We start from the raw sequence: 16102 nt of genomic DNA, 5'->3' as shown, positions 1-16102 counted from the left end.
CCCTGTATTTGCCTCACTTAGGAGGTTCAACTGTGCCCATCTATTTTTACCCATCAGGGGCCAGCTACACAGGTGCTGAATTGTCCTCACAGCACCTAGCACAATTCCCAAAAGAGGAGCTCAGGAAGTGCTTGGTGTGCATGCAGATCCAACCAACAACTATCTTCTGGCTTAAGTACATGCACTGTGACAGATGGGGTCAAATCTATGTGCACTTAGAGGGCCGATGAACCATATCTGAAAGCCGTTCAATCCAAGGAATTCTTGGACTTATGGTTACCGTAAATAAATGTCACTACTGAGTTCAGGACAGAAGAAATGACCTAAGATTAAAATGAACGTAATTTGTATGGTGACAGTGGGCAAACTGGTATGCCAATATGGCACAGAACTTTTTATCAATAAAGAAATTAAATCTTTTAAGATCTTTAATTAGGAAAGGACAGAAACACAGCTTTCCAGCTTTGGTGATTGCATGATTATCCCACATAGAGATAACTGGGTAGAAGAAATAATTAATAAAGTTCTCCAAATTTAGGCCAATAGTCAAACTGTTTATTATACCAAAAAAAAAAAAAAATTCTACTCTCACCTCTTCCCTACCACCAACTCACAACCTGTGGGGACAGATTTTTTGATTTTTATAAAAGAAGCAAATTCACTCCAAGGAGATTAAAAAAAAAATTGGAAGATAAAACTAACCTAAACCAATTTCCTGCAGTCTGAGCTGCTTTCAAATTTTATAACTGGTAAGAGGGCTGACTCCCCAGCAATATATTATTCTAGTTCCTCTCTTTTAACAATTAGCTGGGACCCAGAAAGGATGTCATTTTCAAACTGCTACTACACATCACTAGCAGAACAGGGATGTTCTGCTCTCAGCTGCCGGGGCTGTTTTCTTTGGACACTTCACTCAAAGCGCTTAAGCTTGTAAAACCCCTTTACAATCATTTTTCATAACTTCCAAGAGCAACTCAGTGTGGTTTTCTCCATTTAACAGATTAAAGTCTCTGGCACTCAAGGTGGCATGCCCTGGGGTCATCAATTGTTTTAATGCCCATCAATTAATATTTATGGCACCACTACCCTGGGCCCATCCACCACCTCAACCCACACGGACAGCAGCATCAATGGCCAGGCCTTATGAACCAGAACTCTGCCCTAAGACTTTAAAAACCTGTGGCTGCTGTCAGCATCAAACACCAGAGCCCTCTGTTAGTGCCGCGGCCAAGCAAGCTGGCAGTGGCCTGCCAGCCTCCCTTCTTCCAAGCTGGAAGGCTGACTACACGGGTTTTCCCTCTGGTTCCTGTCAGATCCTTTGCAGCACAGAGTTATTTTCCTGCTGCTCTATTAGTGCCATGTAAGGCTTCACCTAAGGGTGTTTAAGTTCCCAAAGTGCCAAGGTGCACTAGCCATTGGATGGCCTACCTGAAGACATTGTTTCCTGAGCAGGGCTCTCTTGTGGAAGGAGTAAGTCCTGGTATTTGAGGGACACTCTCGTCTCTCTACCTGACAGCAAAATATCACCTTTAGATTTGTTTACTTTAAGCCTTCCTTATCCAGCTTCCTCCTTTAAATGCAATATCCTGGTAAAGCTAAATCACTGAACCCCTCATATCTCTGTGTAAACGAGTTCCTCACCAAGTGAAGAAAGAGGGATACTGAGACTTTGAGGGGCAGAGGCATTGGAAATGGTGAGAAAGGCAGGAAAGAGGAAATCTGAGTTTTCATCCTCTACAGTTCAGCCCCGGGAACCTCCACTAATGGGTATAACTGTTAGACTAACGCAGGTTCTTTCTGCAAGCTGAACTGGTGATATGTCTACAGTCAATATTTTAAGTGATTGAACTAAATTGTGTTTCAATTATGAAGAAGTTTGCCAAATGAGATGAAATGTCCTTCTACTCCATGCAGGGACAATACAGGAAAAAAAGAAAGAAACCAGCTTAACCTGTCAATTGTGAAACATATTTCCACACTGCATTGCTATTTTAGTCTTGAATACTTGAGTATATTGTCACCATTATTAAAAAATATCTTAATAACTGAAATTAATTACATAACATAAAAAACTACGGTGATTATCTATTGAAAGGACAAAAGGAAGGTTATTGCTTGGAAAAGTCCTTTTCCATAGGTACTGTGGTTCTTCACTGAGTGTTTTCATATTACACCAGTTCGACAAAGTTTTTGCAGTTAATAAATCCACACCTGTAATATGTGGCAATCACAAGCAAATGGATACTTATTTATGATCAAACAAAAAACACTTTAATCAGGAGATTCCCGAGTTCTTCAAATATTCTAATTTACAACAACTAAACTTACAGGAATAAACAATGCAAAGCAATTTCCCTTTTTATTTCAAGAAAATGAAAGTGATGTGGTTTTTTTAGATTTCAATGCATCTTTATTTAAATCCCTTTGAAAGCCAACTGATATTTCTTTAGCTAGACAAAACAAATAGCTTTCAATACACCATTCCTCTTGCAGGGTCTGAGCTCACCTGATTACATTTTCCTAATAAAACTAATCTTATTAATATGTTAGCATGCGAACTCATTATTTTTCTGTTGTTAAAAGCCAACTGCTTTTAATCTCATATGTACAATTAGCAAAGCCCTCCAGCATCTGAAAAGGCCTTTTCATTTGGACAGATCATTCCCTGGCTGACCTTAAATAAAGGGGATAAGGGCAAAGGAGGAGAAGCCTCCTTCTATTCTGATACAGAAGAGCCTGTCCCACAGTCTCCTCCTGAAGTGGGGCAAAGGCTTGCTTTGGCTGCATTAGTTTTTATTCCATTAACTCAACTGAATAACTTTTTTTGTTGCTTTGTTTTTTGTTTGTTTTCTTTTTTCTTTTTTTCTTTACCTAACTTTTAAATTTTCCAGAAAGTGTATACAATTCCAGCTAAATGATATTATGTAAGACGAGAGGGAGTGAAGTGTTTGGCCAAGATTTTATTGATGATCTGACAATTTCTCAACTAATGTCACCTCCCACACTGCTTCTGTGCAAAACTAGCATCAAAATACAAGTTGGTTTAAACAGCTTTACTGCTGGGCCCTCCCCCTCATTTAAGGAAATTAAAGTGTTGTTTTCCAACACTTTAGACTTTCCAAAATGTAATGTCTGGCCTATTTAAACAATTATTTATTAAACCCTGTCTGCTCAAATACTTCGGTTATATAAACCAACTGCTTCCCAGCCACCCATTTCATTTTTGATTGTCAGAGGGAGACTGGGAGAGAGGGAATGCCCGAATACACGTCACACCTCCCTAACAATACTGCTGTGCATCGGACACTGCGGAATATTTGTTTAATTAGTTAAATTTTCAACTTTTAAATAAGAAAAAACAAGCTATGGGTGGCCCGCTAACCACAAACGAGCAAATATCCAAGGTTATAAAATCACCCCCTGCTCAGAATACCTGGTTAGAAATAAAAACAGCATTTACCAAATTCTACCCCAAGTCAAGAACAGAAGTCGCATTAAGAAGTACGAAATTGAATTTGAAAGCCAGAGTACTAAGGATGCAACATTATTTCATAAAAAATGACTTTACATGTTCTTCATAACCAAAACACCTTTCTTTAACAAACCAAATTTTTAAAAAGCCATCTCTGAAATTAACTGGAGAAATTCTGATCCACTCTTAAAAACTAGGCTCTGATTTTGTTTGCAAAACTACACTTGCAGCTGTATCTTTGCAAACGCAAATTGGACACAGAACATTGCAATTACTTAATTTGTGTATACAACGGTGGGTTTTGCATGTACAAACAGTTACATGCCATAGAATGGTGAACAGTTTGGAGCTGAAGAAAAGCTGGCCCTTTGTATTTTAAAGCTGGAGTAATGAAACTTTCCAAGAGGCTTTTCTGGTGTCACGTTACAAGCGGCAGAATACTTTGTTGTAACAACACTCTTCCAAAATGGGGATGGGAGAGTGGTTGTAATGATTGTGACACTGCGATTTTTCAAAAAGGATAAGTGAATTCTGTACCCAGATCGTGACAATGAAATTCAGCCTCTAAATTAAGAATAAAGTTGTATATATATAAACCCATGTATATATGAACCCATATTATAGAGTTTGTACAGAAAGAATAAATTCTGATATATGTTCTGATATATTAATTAATTAATTAAGAATAAAGTTAGAAAAACATTTTCAGCATTATACATTTATACATATATATTATACATTATACATATATATTTAGCATATAACATTTCTGTTATAACAGAAATCAGGAGATAGGAAGGAAAGCCCCTTGAGGTGGTGGTCCAAATCTCTGGTTGTAAGACAGAGGAAACCCTAAGACATCAAGGGACCTGGCTGAGAACTTTCTAAGCCCAAGTCCACTGCACTAGTCCATGTTCCAGAACTCTGCCTTCTCTCCTTTGACACTAGTATGATGCTTTCTGCAACTAGGAGGTGGATCCTATTCAGAGGAGACAGCCTCTGCTCTCCAAAGTTACATTGAAAGGTAACTGGACCCCACATTAGGGCCCTCTTAACTAGTTTATGCCCTTAAATTTTTTCAACTTGTTTTCCAAAGTATCTCATTTTACAATAATAGAGTCATAAAAGATTTTAGAAAGGGTGTAAAATTGCCACCATTGCATTGTGATAAATTTCCAGGACACAAACATCTCCAATTATTTTTATATAAATATTCCTGTTTTTAACCTTAAAATTGAGTCAGATCCCCTCCCCAGCCCTACACAGAAAAGAAACTGCCCTTTCCCATCCAGGCAGAAGACAGGAATTCTCTTGCCTTAAGATGTTGAAGCAAAGAAGATCCGTACAGAAGGATACTAGGCACAGCTGGAGATTGGGTAAAACATAAAACTGAAAATTAGGTTTAAGAATTAACTCTGCAGTCCTAAAGGTAAGACTCACCCTCTCTGGGCCCCTAGAATATAGAGCAACCTTATAACTCTCAAGAAGGGGGTTGGAAAATAATTCTTAAGTGAAACTGACCAGCCTAAGATAAGCAACTTCCAGATAATCATATTGGGATAGCCCCTTGAAAAGTAAGTTTGACACCTTATTATCCTGTAATAAAGTCCACCACTAGAAAAGTTCCATTCATACACATAGAGCTTCTAGAGAGCTCTATAATGGCTCAACCTTAAATATAAACAGACAGCTAAGGATTACCGAAAGTTTAAAGAAAGCTTATATGAAATAGAAAGAGATCGAAGTTAATAGGAAAAAAATGAACTTGAAAGAAATAGGCAATGCAGGAAGTAAAAAAAAAACTTGAAAGAAAAAAAAAACCTTATCTCAACAAATGTAAGATACCCACAATTGTAAGAAGCACCTTTGTTTTATATTCCCTTAGAAAGAAAAAATTCTCTGCATTAAGTTATGACAGCCCACCAATTATAAAATAAATCCCAACTTTACGTAAGTGAAAATGTGAGAAAAGTATGTTCTAGAACTGATGAAAGGGTACACTCAGAAAGATACAATATTGAATCCAGGAAAGAAGGTCAGGGTGCTATTTTTAGAAGGAGGAGTACTCAGAGAACAAGAGAGAACTCTTGGAAATTAAAAATATGATAGCAGAAACATAAAATTTAATAGACAGGTGGGAAAATAAAGTTGATGCAATCTCTCAGAAAGTAAAAGAAAAAGGCAGAGTTGGAAAATGGAGAGAAAATTAGAAGATTAACTTAGGAGAGCCAACATCCAATTTTAAAAGTTCCAGAAAAAGCAAAGTGCTCAGCATAAAGACGTAAAAACATCCACACCAAGACACACCATTGTGAAATTTCAGAACGCCAGTGAGCCCAAGTGTCTGCCTACTTCATCTCCAGTTCATTCCCCTCCCTTCATCTGCTTCACTCTGCTCTGTATCATAAGAGGATAACACCCCTGGGATGCATTTCCCTGTCAGCTGGTGGGAGACTAGAGCCAGAAGGAAGGAAAAAGCTGGGGTATTTTCTCTCTCTCTCTCTTCTCTCTCTCTCTCTCCTCTCTCTCTCTCTTCTCTCTCTCTCTCTCTCTCTCTCTCTCTCTCTCTCTCTCTCTCTCTCTCTCTCTCTCTCTCTCTCTCTCTCTCTCTCTCTCTCTCTCTGCCTTGGGTAGAATCTCTGAGCTCCCATGGGCAGCCCTAACTTTTTGAGTCCTGGTTAAACTATCTCTTCCTTTGTCCCTCCAGCTCTAAGGGTGGCAATGGCTTCTTGCTGTTGCTAGTCTCTGGCTTGCCTTTCACTTGGCATCTCAGCTCTTCTTACACCTTAAAGTTAGTTCCTCCTGTTAAATTCCTTCTGTTGAATTACCTGGCATGGGCTCTATTTTCCTGACTATATCCTGAATGATGCAATCAATACAGAGAAAATTCTAAAAACTTCTAGAAGTAAAGAAAGCAGAATGAAAAAGATAAAAAATCAGAATGGTAAGACCAAAAGCCACAAAATAATAGAGGAATGGCACCAAAATTTTGAGGGAAAATAGTCTTCAGAATAAAATTTTATATCCAGCTAAACGGTCAATTCATATAAGAATAAAACAATAGGCTGGCTGATTAGCTTAGTTGGTTAGAGCAAGGTAACAGTTGGTAACACCAAGGTCAGTGGTTCAGATCCTTGTACTGGCTGGCCACCAAAAAAAAAAAAGACTAAAATGATGTTTTCTGATATGCAAAGTCAAAAGATTTCTCTTTCATGCCCTCTTTCTCCTTCAAAACTAAGGTGAATTTAAGAAAGAAGGATATCTGATATCCAAGAAAAAGGGGATACAATACAAGAGAAAACTGAAGGACATTTCTGGCTTGATATTAAAGGAAGAAATTCCTCTAAATTGGAGCAGGAAGACAAAGGGTTCAAAAAAAATTAACATCATTATTTAAAATGTTTGAGGGAACTAGAATGGAATAGTGAGAACTACATGGAAGTAAATAAAAAATTAAGGCAATTATTAATGCCAGAGGAAACAAAAAGCTACACAGGAAAGGACATGTAACACAGACCACTGTATGGTACAGCTATAAACATTTATACGTTAAAATAATAAAAGCTCTGTGTATGTTTTCTTATCTTCTCTTCAAATTTTATTTTGTGAACTTATTTTTAACCAGAAACTATGTTATAAAATATTGGGAAGATGGGAGGAAATGGAAGTATTGCCAGAGGAGTGTGTAAACGAGCTAAATCTTTTTCCATTTTAGGATATCAAGACATAATATCAATTTTTTAAATATCGAAAACAGCAATATAAATAAGCTAGTTTATAAATATTAAGGGGAAAAACAGATAAAACAATGATTACTGCCTCTAAGGAATGAGGCAGCAGTAGAGTAGAACGGGGTATTCATGTTTGTCTATTACTCTTGTAGTACTTTATATCTATTTTTAATTCAGAGTGGGGTTTTTCATTCATTGTGTTGGGCCCTTTTGATCTAGAAACTCATGTATTATTTTAATTTATACGACAGCAATGTCAGGGAAAGAAGGTGAGCTCTACCCAAGGGCAGAGCCAACTGTTAAAGGGCCAGCCAGTGAATGGGTCTCAAAAGTGCCAAACACAATAGGCAGAAAGAGTCAGAGCCAAGAGTGGGATTTACAGGGCAGAGAAGCCAGAGAGGCTGCCAGAGGGGAAAAAGCATCTCCAACGTCAGCTCAGAAATACCTGAGAAATAGCAGCGGGACAAATTTAAGTCTACCTTTTAAAGGCATAAGGTGAAAACAATGGGAATTGGAAAGACTAGACTAACTCCCAAGCTAGAAGAAATGAATGAATAGATGAATAAATATCTCTTTTATCTCAGAAATAAAACTAATGGTTTTTGAATGTAAGATTTGAGCATTTAGATGTTTCCTCCTTTTCTTCCAGGGGAGTATTTTTCAATGTAATCCTGCATGCACAATGTCGTAGTACCGTAACCATGTGAATAAACGGGGCTCAGGACAATAACTAGGCAAATGGTATGCTGGCCAGCCATGGTCGAGTTCAAACTCCATTAAGAATCAGATGAGAAGTATTGATGCCTATCTCCAAAAGCATACACTGTGCACTTATGCACAAAATTTTGTACACAATTACAAAGAGTTAACGCATCCTAGGTCAAGAAATCCTCATCCACTTAAAAAGCTCATGGAAAGTTGAATGAATTTGAAAAAAGCCTCCTACTACAGAAAAACCAAATGAACCCACTCCATTTGATTCCATTTCTCTAGGAACACGTATATTTTCACAGATGGCCACGTTTTGTCTACTATGAGATGAATTGTCCAGACTTCTGTCACACCATCAGTGTGTCAGAGTGACTTATACAAAGTTGCACGGTGTTTTATGTGCATGCTGGCACAGGAATGCAGCTCTTGTGGGCCCCCAGAGCTCACGGCCATGGATGTTTACATACCTGCTTAAGTCTTTTTAGGAGGTGAGGATCCCACCCCAGATGGGACCACTCACTATCCAGGATTAAGCTCACAGCCATGCTCCCTGGAGCACCCACTGAACAGCATCTGATATCAAGGAAATGATGGTTTATACATCAGAAAGAAATAGAGAAAAATCCAGGTCACTGTGGATGAAGAGAAAACCGAGTCCTAGCCAGATGCCGTCAAGTGTGTGGAAGGTGAAGAGAAACACATATCTTAGCCATGTGCATGCATGCGGGCAGGCGGGGTGCAAGAAAAGGAAGCAAGAACTGTAGCCTGTGTTGCCTGCCAGGCTCATTTGTAGTGCCTGAGACACCTAATCTTTGGGTCCTGGGTTTGCCCCTCTTTGGGCACGCTGTCGTTAAAAGGGTCAGACTGATGTAGTGGAAAAAGAAAGTCACTGACCTAGGAGTCAGGGGGTGCAACTAATCTTGATTTGGCCACCACACAGCACATTCTAAAACCAAATACCAGTGCTCTGGAATTGGATCCGCCTGTATGGCAGAGGCCAAGCACCTCCATTAAGACGCCCTTGAGTGAGAGCCACTGTGCATGTGGGTGACCTAGTAAAAACAACCAGAGAAGCCAGACGGGCACTTGGCACAAACTTGTCTGTGCCGTGCCCGGAGCCCCACTGATCCTTGAGGGCCTCTCCAGTGGGGCTTTACTTCTACCTTTAGATTTCTGATGATCTCTAGGTGGTCTTCAGAACCCCCATTGTGAAACCCGTTACTATCCCCCACCTCCAGCTCCCATAGTATAAATGGAACTCAACACTTGGCTTGTGTACTTCATGAGGTCTAAGCTCAGGACTCCATTGCCAGCCAACATTGTAGGACTGACTGCCATATACTGGTTACACCTCCCTGAGCTTCAGTTTCCACCACTGTACGAGAAGGGGATTGGATTCCATGTCTTTCCAATTCAATAATAACAAAAATAATAAGCATAATAGTACTTTTATTGGCTGCTTCCTGCATTCCAACATGCAGTAAAGGGAAGCAAGAGTGGGCAGAAACAGATGCGGTTCCTGCTCTCACAGAGTTTACAGCCTGGTGGAAGGGACCAACTTTAATTAGAAAAGCCCACACAGAGGCGCACAATTACAACCTGAGAGATGTGCTGCGATGGAAAGGAGCCACGTGCCACGGGATAGTCTGGAGTGCAAAAAAGAGCATCCTGAGAAAGTGGCACTTCAGTTAGGACCTGGAGGATGAGGAGGAGCACTAGAGGCATTAGGCACCCAGGAGTGTCGTGCACACTGGCCTGGAGTGTGAGAAACAGAAGTACTTTCCACTGAAATCCCACTAAGTGCCTGGCATTGTATAAAATATTTCTTATATACAGTTCCCGAGTTCTTTCAATGATTTTGTCAGTTAAAAATTATTATCCCTATTTCATAGTCAGTAAACTAAGGCATGGAATATCAGAAGTGTGCTCAGGAAAAGAATAGAAAGAGGCGGAGCGAGGTCTATGAAAACCCAAGCCTGCATATTTAACCACTGGGCCACTGGGCCCCATTAAAACATGATGTACCAGAATGGAATAGGTTTCCACGAGGTCCACTAGAAAGAAGACAAATGCACCTTTAAAAATATTATTATCTTACCCATGGGAATGGTGGTGACACTGTCATGTTTCTAATAACTAAACAGTCATAGTACCTGCAGCACTCACAACCCCCACAACAGACCAGCCCCGCACAATCCTAGTTTCTATCACACCAGGTGCACGCACCACCCAACCACCCGCCAGTGCTGAGTGACACAGGAGCAGACACATGACCTGGAGGAGCTAACTCACAGGCTGCCAAGAGCCGTGGAGACAACCCAGCCTGAGAAGTCCCACCTAGCCAAGCATGCGCAGATTCAACCATAAGTATATTCTCCAAAATAGGAACGAGGAAATCGAGAAGCTCAAAGTAGAGAGAGACTTGAGTTATTCTAGGAGTGCAGAGATGGTTAAAATTAGCAAAATCTAGTAATGCAACTCACCACATTGTAACTTCATAATGGAATAAAGAAAAACCATTTGATTATCACAATAGATGTAGAAAAGGCATTTGATAAAATTCAAATACCTAAATCTACACAGGTGATAAAATTGCATAGACCTTATCCACATACACACATAGTAGTAGAAGTAAAATTGGGGAAATCTGAGTACGATCAATACATCATATCAGTGTCACTATTGTTGTGATCTCACATACAATTTTCCAAAATGTTCCCGTTGGGGAAAATTAGGTCAGGGATCTCTCTGTATTGCATCCTAAAACTTCATGTAAATCTGCAATTATCTCAATTAAAAAGTCAATTTAAAAAGAGAGATGGAAAGAGATGGAGAGAGGAGAGATCAATTTCACAGAACTAAAATTGCATTAAAATTTGGTAGTTAAAAACATAGAATAATAATTTCACCAAAAAACATCACTGCCACTCCATCCTTCTAATGCTTCAGTATAGCCTGTAAAAATTTTAAAGCTTCAAATTTTTGCATTTTGAAATCATAACCTTTCCAAGAATGCTGACATATGCCAATGTGATGAATGTGATACTAACATGTATGAAAAAGAATTAATGATATCATATAATTTATACAAGGGTACTTCAAAAGGTTCATGGAAAAAATAGAATTAAAAGATATTGGTTAAAGCACAGTGTTATAACATCAAGGTCAATGGTTCAAATCCCCATACTGGATAGCAGCTGGAAAAAAATACAAATCTTTTCATGAACTTTTTAAAGACCCCACATAATGCCTAAAATAAAAACCTATCTCCAAAGCTTTTCCTTAGCCTACATTGTGCAAACCTTGATGCTTATTGAACTATTTTTTTCTTGTTGTTATCCTAATAAAAGGTGTAATTTGGGGAAGAAAAAAAAAACTTCAACAACGGATAAAAAGGAATTTCCACAAGCTAATGAAGAATCTCCCAGAAACCCCACTGCAAACATCACGCTTAAGCTGCGATATAAACATGTATGAAATCTGTTATATGCTCTTCATTTTAAAGTTAAGCTGCCCCACTATCACTGCTTATATTTAATACTGTATTGGTATCCTAGTCAGGACCATTAAAAGCTTTAATTTAATTAATTATACTTAATTTTAATCCAATATACTTAATTTAATACTTAAATTTAATTCATACTTTAATTAAGTATATTTAAGTACACTTTTCATTAAGCATACTTAAAAATAGAAAAATTAAGAAACAAAATTGTCACTATTCACAGGTCATGTGACTGCTTAGAAAATGCACAGTAAATTTTAGAACTAATGAGAGAATCCACCAAAGTTGCTGGATTTGGGAGGAATAGCAGAGCCTGAAGAGCTGTGATGGGCATCATGAACTGAAGTTCTAGGTAAGCAGATGAGATGACCCATGAGCACAAATAAGAGAAGCCTAAAGACCTAGAAAAGAGCTGAGCCTAGATTGAAGACCACAGACTCTGGTTAAGCATCTCCCACTGCATCAGATCAAGGCCTAGTCTCTGCCAGGCCAGCCACACCAGGTCCCTGGCTCTTTGGCTCTCTCTCCCACAATATTCACCGTGACCACCTGTCTAAACTAACCTGACAAATATCTCCAACTAGCACTCAAAAGAGCCCAATTAAAACACACATAAATGTGAAAGACAGACACATCTTCAGAACTGGCGTAACTATTATAATGAGCTCTCATTTCTACTTAAAATTATAATTTTTATTTATTTATATTTATTTATAAAATGAGTTTTAATGGTCCCACCATCAGAGAGAAGTGGTATTGTAATCCTCAGCTGCAAATAATCTCTGAAGCACTAGTATAAGGTTTGGAATGTATTAGAGATCTCTGTAGTAGGTATACCTTCTCAGTGAGATTTTGCTTGGATTACCATTGAAATAAGATTTAATATTCTGATCACAGAATAACTGATGATGGAGAAGACTTACCCTCTAGTTTGTTGGGGTGCCAACTTTTGCCCAACTTTTGTCATTATGTTGGGCAGTGTATGCTGAAATAGCTGGACTTCAACAACCTCAGGGAGGATGCCAGAAAAAATGACACCATTATCTAGTTTTTAAACCATAAAATTAATGTGATCCTAATAAAGTAAAGTAATATACTGTGGGATACATAAAAGAGCTTGATGCTTTCTGTACTGGTACATGCCGCTTTCAGCAGCACTACTGAAGGAAGCTCATTATGCTTTGTGTTCTTCCATATTCCCAAAGGATTTGGATGATAACAGTCTTATCATAGGTTTCCTTAAACTTGGGCTCTGTTGGCAGAAACCCTACTTCTTTTGAAATTCAGGGGCTGGCGGGTTAGCTCAGTTGGTTAGAGCACAACCTTGTAATGTCAAGGTCAAGGGTTTGGACCCCCATACGGACCAGCCAACAGGTTAATAAAAAGTCTTACCCTACACCTTTTAGGGGGAAGGGAGAGGGGGTGGACAAGGGACATAAAGAATAATTATGATTTGTAACCATATACAAGCTAGTAATATTGATTTGATCAACATATCTCAATGTTCAACCCAAAAAATATGTATAATCAATTTTGATTCAATAAATAAAATAAATTTAAAAATTAAAAGGAAATTTTTTTAAAAAAAGAAATTCAGAACACACTGTCCAATATGGTAGCCACTAGTCACACATAGCTAACAAGCACTTGAACACGGGTTAATATGCTATAAGTGTAAAATCACATTAAATTTCAAAGACTTTGCACAATAAAAGGAATATAAATTTCATTAATAATTTTTACATTGATAAAATGTTAAAATGATAATGTATTTGATATTTTGCATTAAATAAAATATAAAATATATAAATAAAATATAAAAATAAAATAAAATAAAATTAATTTCACCTGGGTTTTTCTCACTGTTTTAAATGTGTCTACTAGAAAATTTAAAATTACATATGTGGCTCACGTTTGTGGTTCACATTATGCATCTATTTAAAGCACTGATTTAGAAAGTCAAGAGGTATTTTAAATGATGTGTGTAAAATATACATAATATCTAAAAAATTAATAGATATGTTTATAAGATCCTTTGTGTATTATTTGATAGCAAATTCCTGTAAAGACAAATTCCTATCTTGTAACAATAGTACAAAGAGGTACCATTAATTTAGTTCCAATTTCTTGGCAGGGATGGTGCAAAATGCTTCAGATAAATTATCTGTAATCCTCCCAACAGGGAAGAGTAATTTGGATCAGGGAGAATGAGCAATTTGTTCAAATTCACATAGTTTGGAAGTGCTAGATCCAGGCCCTGAAAGCAGGTCTGTCTGAGGCTAATGCCAGTACTCTGCGGTACTTCAAGTAAAGAAATTGAAAGAGGTCCTGTTTGGAAGTGACTGTCTCTTGTGAAGTTAATCATTATCCAACTTGGCCAGGGACTATTTGAGCCATATACCTATCATTCAGAAGGTGCTCCTTTTCTGTTTTGGACATTATAAAATGAACTGTCTTGAAACCAGCACACCTACCCAGCTGGCCTAAGGGACCCACGGCTCATCCTGCTCTGAGAAAGGATTTGCAGGAGTGACACAGTGGCCACCCAGCAAAGGATGCCAGAGGCAGCCGAAACAGTGGTACCAAGTATGGTATGGCCAACTGCCTTCAGTGCCGCCTCTTACATGAGTTCCTCAGCTTAATCCTTAGCCTGGTCTACGCTTCTGACTCATCTGCTCTTGGAAAACGCATTAGTAACAACCGCACTAATGGAGTGGGAAGCCCTGGTAGAGCTGAGGAGGAAGCAGCTGACAGCAGAAGAGGGCAATGACGGTGTCCGCAAGAGAAAGAAGCAGACGTGACGTAAAGCTAAAACAGATGGCCAAAAGAAAGAGCCTTCTAAAACCCAAAATATCCCCTGCCACCATGCTTTGGAAAAACCAGGCATGCAAAACCTTGGCACTCCTTCGTCCATCTTCTCCCCCGACTCCCTCCTGGCCAACTACGTGATGCAGGTCTACAGACATTCTGCTCAGCACCACCACAAGTGCCCACAAAAAGCAATTTTCCTTCCTGCAGCAGTTGAAAAAGTGTGAGTGGAGGGTGGGGATGATAGGGGGATCGTGGGAGAGGGAAGAAAGCCGGCCAGAAACACACACAGAAGGCAACAGTGACATTCAGACCCGAACCTAGGAATTTTTGAATGGTTCAGAATGGGACACTCTGTCACCTCTGATTTAATTAGAAGACTGTTTTCAGGATGCTGAAGGTCTAGGCTCATAATCAAGCACTTACGTAATCCTCCTCATTGAGCCCTTGTTTCTCAACAGAACTTTTCACCTCCATGGAAAACTTCTCAAACTCAGATTTCACTGTCCTCAGTAGAGTGACTGTTTGGAGGGATGAGTACGCCTGCTTAGCTTCAAAGTCGTGTTTGTCTCCTCTCTTCCACGAGCCATCTCCTGCGGGAGAAATAAAAATATTTATAATTCCAAGCCAGTCACCATAAAGAGGCCATTCTGCCTTTACAACTGTGATGTGTCCCTACATGTTACTTTTGGCAGCCCAGGCAAGAGGTATTGTCATAGTTTTGCACTCGGGTATATTGTGACAATGTCAAGATCATTAAAGGAGAAGAAGGCCCTTTGGACATGTGTTCCTTTGAAATGGGAGAGAAAAAGAAAAGCTCTGTTGAAGTAATTGCCTTATAATAACCATGTAAGTGCAATTTTCAACCCCCTCCCCCGCCCCCGCTGAATTGCAACACTGCAGGAGCAAGAAGTAAGCTTTTATTCCTTTCCATTCACACCTATTTTTTAATACCTATAATCAACTGTGGAGGTGGACCAAGTCGTTAGCGTGTTGTAATAAACCTGATGTTATGTAGGTGTGGAATGGCAGGTTTCAGCTATGCGTGACAATGGACATGCACAAGTGTTTATAAAGTTGGCACTGTTAAAAGAAGTTTGAAATTGTTAGTATTTCTTGAATCTCTTCAGGGTGAAAAGTAGCTTAGGAAAACTTGAGAATTTGTAGCTCTCTAGTGCAGCAACATCACAAAAAGTTTTTATTGAACATGTCCTTTAACGCATCAATGGTAAAATAAAAATTGCTAACATTTATAAAGCACATACAATACATAGTAATAATAAAACCTCTGTTACTGAGCACTTTATAAGTATAAACTTCTTTAATCCTCACAAGACCGCATGGTACGGGTACTATTATCCTCTCTATTTTACAGATCAGGAAACTGAGGCACTGAGAAGCTGAGTAGCCCACTACTTCACAGCTCTCCCTTTCACAAAAGCAAAAGCAAATTACATGGATAAGAATCACTATTCTGCTCGTTATTATTTAATTTCTGTGAAAGCATGTGGCCTGCAGGGCCCCAAAAGGCCAGGTGGACCTCTATCCTTTGACAATAAGCTATTTTTCCTATGAATTCTTATTACAATTCCTGGAGATCTCTTAAAATACAAGGAATTCAACCTGCTGGATCCAGCACCAAAGTCATTTGTTTGCCCTGAGCTCCCCACCCATGGCAGATGCCTGGAGCCCGGCAGCTAAGCAGTGAAGATGTCTCTGCAGCATGCACCCAGGGCTCTGTGGCACTAGCTCTACTTTTCCAGAAGTTCATGAAAAACCTAGTGCCTTTGGAATTTCTATCACAGCTTGAATCAGACAAACATGTATGAAGTATGTACTACGTGCAAGGTTCTGAGATAGCCACGGTGGGTATTA

General features: G+C 39.0%; 1 protein-coding gene across 2 annotated transcripts in view; it reads right to left on the bottom strand.

Moving 5' to 3' along the window:
• NPR3 (natriuretic peptide receptor 3) overlaps positions 1 to 16102 on the bottom strand; it is a 61877-nt gene that overhangs the window by 26755 nt on the left and 19020 nt on the right. For both annotated transcript variants that reach the window (XM_063087199.1, XM_063087200.1), the window contains exon 3: positions 14654 to 14820. In XM_063087199.1, the coding sequence (XP_062943269.1) occupies positions 14654 to 14820 (167 nt within the window). The remainder of the gene's footprint in view (positions 1 to 14653; positions 14821 to 16102) is intronic.

The sequence above is a fragment of the Cynocephalus volans genome, chromosome 2 (genome assembly GCF_027409185.1).
Source record: "Cynocephalus volans isolate mCynVol1 chromosome 2, mCynVol1.pri, whole genome shotgun sequence".
NCBI lineage: Eukaryota > Metazoa > Chordata > Mammalia > Dermoptera > Cynocephalidae > Cynocephalus > Cynocephalus volans.
This window is presented reverse-complemented; position numbering and strand designations above follow the sequence as displayed.